A 6,000-nucleotide genomic window follows, 5' to 3' on the forward strand; every position below is an offset into this window, starting at 1 on the left:
AATAGAAATTTATTGTGAAATTAATCAAGCTTCTGCTTGTTCCTATTTTGTTGTGTGCTATAATTATCATACACTGAGCATCTAGCTCAAACCACGTTTTCTCTCATGCATTATCTCGTTTTGAAATTCTGGTGATCCAAATATTCAGTCCATTTTCTGAAGAGGGACAACTTTAATTTGTTTTCATGGTATGCCCAAATTCATGTTTTCTCGGGCTAGTAATTAGTTTAGTTTACTGAACAGTTTAAGTTTTTATTGAAATCTGTAGAGACTCCGCAGTTTACTTATGGGATATTTATGATGTTTATTCAGTATTTTGTTTATTTGAATTTTGTCTATTTTTAATATTAGTAAGTGACAATATATTCATTCAAGATACTCTGATAAGGCTTGCATGATTTAAGAATACTTAAATTATGTGCCAGTCACTGTTTAGAATTTTGGGTCGTGACATTATTCAAATTTTATATTTAGCATAAATAAATATTTAAATTATAAAATTTATAAATTAAATATATATGTGGGTAACTCAATATTTAATACGATATTGAGAAAATAAATTAGGTCTAACTGCATCTTAAAAGCTAATTCAATGAAAAAAAATTTATCTAAACCTTATATTTAATATAAAATTTATATCTCAAATCAATGTAAGATAATATCGTATAATAATATAAATGATAAATTTCATCAATAAATTTTAATTTAGAAATATTATAATCGCCTCTAAAATTGAGATTTTTATAAGTTTAATTGCATAAAAAATTATGTAATTTAATATAATTATTATTTCATTCACATTTTTTTTTTGCAAAAATAACTTTGGTGGTAATAATTAGATGGTGATGATAATTATCAAATTATGATGGTGGTAATTAGACGGTGATAAGACGATAGTGGTGATAATAATAGTAGAGATGGTGATTGTTATAAACAGTGATAATAATTTATAAAATGATATTATATCAAATCCATTCTAAAAATTTCAAATCCTTTAATTTCAAATTTTGTTATGATATAATATTATTCTTTTACACGTCATTTTATATTAAAATATAAAATTAAAGAAATATATTTTATATTGAAGATTAAATTTGTAGATTTTTTTTTTGTTTAATTAGAAATGTAAGTGAAACATTGTCACCGACAAATAATTAATTCAGACGACTTGAGAAGCCGAAAATGATTACTTTTAAGACCCGTAATAAATGACGCATAGGATGGGACTAGGAAGGCGGAAACAAGGACGAAGCCATGTCCATCCGCGCGTTGCATCCCATCCCCATTTCTTGGCCATAAAGCAAGCCGATCAAAGCTTCTTAATTATCTTAATTTTATAATAATGAAAATTAAAAATTTTTTCTCACCTTAAATAAATTTAATTTAAACAGCAAAAAACTTATGAGAAAAATTACATAATACAATATTTATTTTTTATGTAATTAATTATATATTTAAGTTATTTAAATTCATATGTATAAGTTATTTTGATTCAGAATAAAAGTCTGATTGAAATCAAGTTAAAATTAATCAATTCGTATTTAATTTAAATGAATTGAAAACGAACTGAATTGATTGGTTTTAAGTCAATTTAGGTTTTTTTTTTTTTATTTAAAAAAATTTTAAAAAATCGACAAGAAAGATATCTGAACCATTGATTTTGAATCAGATCATATCTAACTGAAACTGAAATCTGAATTAGAATCTCAGGCGTTGTGGCTCCAGGTGAATCAGAATGGACAATTCCAAACCAGTTGGTCTGGGAATGAGGGAATCAAAACCACCAATTCGGAACCAATTTAAATTAAAACCAACCCAACGTCCAAGCCTAGTTGATTTGATTTTAATGTTTTGCTTTGAATTTTGATTAATATAGTTTCTCAATCAAAACCTTAGGAAAGTCGTTACATAGAAATAAAATAATTAGTTAAGAAATTTGAATGATAGGTCAAATTACATAAATTTGAAGACTTGGTTCATGTCAATTAATTAATACCTAATTCTTACAATTTACAACAAATTCACGTATGATGAAGTCTTGGAAAAGATGGGTCAGGTCATCCACCAAAGCTTTCCAATTATGCCAAGAAAATATAATTATGAAATGTTTATTTCTTTGCCAATGGCTTTGGTTTGGCTATATTAAAGGATTCAATATTGAGATGAGATCTTAGAATTTATTTTATTTTATTAATTTTGAGTTATTATTTTAATTATTTTATTAATTTATTTAGTTGTGCAAGTTGTTATATATATATATATATATATATATATATATATATATATATATATATATATATATATATTTTTTTTTTTTTTTTTTTTTTTTAATTGCAAGAGATTACATTAAAACTCAAAATAGGCATACTTGCAAAGTTAAGACAGAAAACCAGATTACAAAGCATCTTTAACTCAAGAACAGGCCCAGCCCAGAGGCTTCACACCTCCTCTACACCGCAGAATCCTAGTCCCCGTTCTCAAGCTGCAGATCGCAAACATGCTTAGCACCGCAACAGGAAGCTATCGAAACAGAGAAGCCGTCAGAGACCCAGTGAAGGAGAAGTTTCCACAAAGCCATGCAAGATTGAAAAAACCAAGCAAAGCTAAGAGAAAACCCAAAAAACTCAACAAACTAACCATCATCTCGCAAGGGAACACTATGCTCTCTAACTTTCAACATGAGAGAGTAGAGAAGCAGAGGTTATAGCATCTCACTCTCCTCTAGACATGGACCACCAGCAATAGCAACTTTAACGCCGGCTCTTAATCTCTGGAGACACCTCCCTTTGAATCAACTCCCATAGTCGATGTCAACACTCAAACACACCAAACCCAATTGACTAGAAACAAATCACCAAGATAGAATTCCTCTCAAAGAAGCTTTGGATCTACAACACCCAAAAACAAAATCAAAAGATATATTTACACCCATCTCAGAGGGTAGGGAGGGAAAGAAGCCCGCATTCTAAGCGGAAGAAAGGTTCCCCTGCCCAAAAGGGCAGCAGAACCCACTAAAAACAAACGTCGACTTGACCGAAGAAAAACCTGAACCTTGAAAAAGATGGAGAAACTCTCTCTATAAACAATTAGAGAGAGAGCCGCCGGTGGATTGTGTTGTTATAATCTATTAATGGTTACAATAGATGAAATATATAGCTAAAAATTTTACTCAAAATCATTGTCCATTTCCACTAAAGATATAAAGTTTCATGACCTTACAAGCATGAGGCATTTTTATTCAATGAATTTAATGAGTTCAATTGGATTATAAAAAAAAAAAAAAAAAACTATCAATAAAATTTTAAAAATTATAAAATTATGTTGTAATACACAATAAAGAATTAAAGACTTAAATTAAATTGAATTCTACTGAAACAATTAATGTTAAATTGAATAAACTAACACTTGTAGTCCTCATTTGAAAGTTGAATTCTACAAGAGAATCAACAAAACACAACATTGAAAGGAATTAACTTTACCAGAAAAGAATGACTCAATCCATGGGCCATTAACACTGAAATCTGTGTGCTGCAAGACTTTATATGTGAAATCCATGAGCTAGGGACCAGGATAAAGAAACAGCCAACATTACTACTAAAAATCAAGAGTTCAACAATAGAGCTCAAGAATATCAAATAATATTAATGGATGAGAAAGTGCCTGTAAAGAATAACATTTATTTACAAGCAAAAATGCCACATGGGAAACCTCACAAACTGATTTCCCAGGAAATTTTCTAATAGCGCCTATGTCCTGTGAATATGTTCATGGCTTCTTTTCATTACTTAATACAAGTATACAAAAGCTTAAAACTAAAATGATCAAAACAAGAGAAGACACAGAATGATGCAGCAAAGAAGAAAGATTGTCACCCTATTTAGAGACTTTTCAAGCTGCATCTCCTGCCTCCTCATCCTATGGCTATAGCCTCCCATCAGATGGTTAGAATTTGGGTAGTAATAAGCAAACAAACTTGCGTCCGACGTCCCAAAAATTCTTGCAAACATCATCTCTCCAAACATTCCAATCATGGGATTGAAAATTTGTGACGTTGCTGCATTACCGAGATTTGATGAGGCCAAATAAGGGTTAGGGAAATATGGCTGGTGATGAAAGGACTGTGGTTGTGACTGTGACTGAAAGAAGTTTGGATGAAGTTGCTGACCTTGTTGCGAAGTATTAGAAATTAATGTATTCAATGCAGGAGGTGGCCGACGGGGTATAACTACATCAGGAGAGGCCTTCTTGGATGCTGAATCAGCTCGGCATGTGCCACGCCCGTAAAGGGGGACCAATGAATTTTGGGAAATGTTAGCCTTACAAACAGGGCAGCTTGGCTGCTGCTCATTGGCATCTGGAGAACTTTGAACTTGCAGCCACTTGTAAATACATGGCCAGCAATACAGATGACCACAAAGAGTGACAATAGGATCTTGTGCCGAGTCTAAGCATATGTTGCAGTCAAAACAATCACCATCATCATCTGAGATGCCAGTAGGGGTTGAGATGGATTTCCATTTTGGCTTAAGTGCAACATCTTCAGATTCAAAGTGTACCTCATGCTCAAAGAAGCTTGGTTCCATAGCCATGCTATCTGTTCCAAAATCAAGGTTTCTTAGTATATACAAGGAAATATGCCACGAGAAAGGCCAAAATCAGAACATATGGATACTACAAAGTACAAACATTAGGTACCACATGCATTCGAAGATTACTTCCCTATTAGCATGATTGAGAGAAAAAGAAGAAAAATTGGAGACACAATGAATACATTAATTACAAAAAAACAAAAGGAAAAATTCAGCGATTATCCAATAAGCGCTACTATACCCAATGCCCAGGTACTCAAACACAACGTATATGATCACTAATGAATAAAAGTAAAGGAGCTAACGTTGAAACAACATATATGATAAAAATTTATAAAAGCAACCACAATTGAATGATAAAGAAATGTTAATTGAAGTCAGGCTGGGTTCAATTTAATCCAATAGATAGCAAAAGGCAAAAATGCCTTGACCCAACGATGATGGATGAGCAAAACAGAAACCTGCAGTCATCCATAGCCTCAAACACAGATGCTTAAAACCTTAGCTATTATTCCACATGAACAACTACCACAAAGGGGTAATTCAAAAAGCAGCATATAATATCAATTGTAGTGGAACCCAAACACTAAATTTCCCATATCATTCTCTTTCAGAAGCAAACACTGGACAAACCAAACAAAAGATGGAAAATTTCCAAACAAAATGGAAAACTTGTACAAGACCCACAAAAATGTTATAAGCGTTTTGGATTTCAGCACAACCCAAAAGGTACCAAAAAAAAAAAACAAAAAAAACAAAGACCCATATCAGAAGATCGATTAAGGGCACAAAAGAACAATTAATAGTTAATTCAATCGTAATATCAAACAAATCTAACATTATTATCATAATAATTACGATTAACACCCAATTAAGAAAAAAAAAACTTAGCAAATACAAAAGAAAACGCATTGTCTAATACAAAATCAAAACCAAAACGAAAAAAAAAAAAAAAAAAGAGAGAGAGAGAGAGAAATAGGTGAAGGGAGAGAGAGCCTACCCACAAAGAAAGAGTTGAAACAGATCAAGAAAGAATGTGTAACGAAACAAGAGGTTAGGTTCAACAGCAAATCTAAGTGGAAGGCAAATTGGCCGGTTTAGGAAAGAGAAGAAAGCAGAGAAGATGATAAATACTGAATAAATCAAAACAGAAGAACAGAAACGAAATAGGATTATGCAAGCATATATAAATAGGAGGGACTCCGCCTCCACCGCCTCTTCATGGTATAAAGATACAAAGCCGTGTTTGGCATTTGATATTTTTTTTAAGGCATATACTTTAGCGGGCAAAGTGTAACGCGTATTTTGGTCTTTTTATTATTGAAAATTGTGCATTAATTAAGAACTGAAACTTCAGCTATATTTTTATAAATAAATAATAATTATCTTTAAAATCATCTAATTACAACAT

At 31.6% G+C, this 6,000-nt stretch overlaps 1 protein-coding gene across 2 annotated transcripts; it reads right to left on the bottom strand.

Moving 5' to 3' along the window:
* Positions 1 to 3,616: 3,616 nt before the first annotated feature.
* Positions 3,617 to 5,784, bottom strand: LOC110641976 (E3 ubiquitin-protein ligase RMA3). 2 transcript variants are annotated; one of them, XM_058145475.1, is made up of 3 exons: positions 5,590 to 5,784; positions 4,166 to 4,594; positions 3,617 to 4,054 (listed from the first exon to the last, which is right to left on the bottom strand). In XM_058145475.1, the coding sequence occupies exons 2-3, from the start codon at positions 4,587 to 4,589 to the stop codon at positions 3,822 to 3,824; spliced, it is 657 nt and encodes a 218-aa protein (XP_058001458.1). In that variant the 5' UTR covers positions 4,590 to 4,594; positions 5,590 to 5,784; the 3' UTR covers positions 3,617 to 3,821. The 2 variants fall into 2 exon arrangements, with proteins under 2 accessions (XP_058001458.1, XP_058001457.1); XM_058145474.1 differs by having other exon boundaries at positions 3,617 to 4,594; positions 5,590 to 5,782.
* Between the last annotated feature and the right edge of the window lie 216 nt (positions 5,785 to 6,000).

This window comes from Hevea brasiliensis, chromosome 4, assembly GCF_030052815.1.
Source record: "Hevea brasiliensis isolate MT/VB/25A 57/8 chromosome 4, ASM3005281v1, whole genome shotgun sequence".
Lineage (NCBI taxonomy): Eukaryota > Viridiplantae > Streptophyta > Magnoliopsida > Malpighiales > Euphorbiaceae > Hevea > Hevea brasiliensis.

Excerpts from the sequence above, each read along its gene's own strand:
- LOC110641976 (XM_058145474.1), bottom strand. The coding sequence starts at position 4,589 with ATGGCTATGGAACCAAGCTTCTTTGAGCATGAGGTACACTTTGAATCT.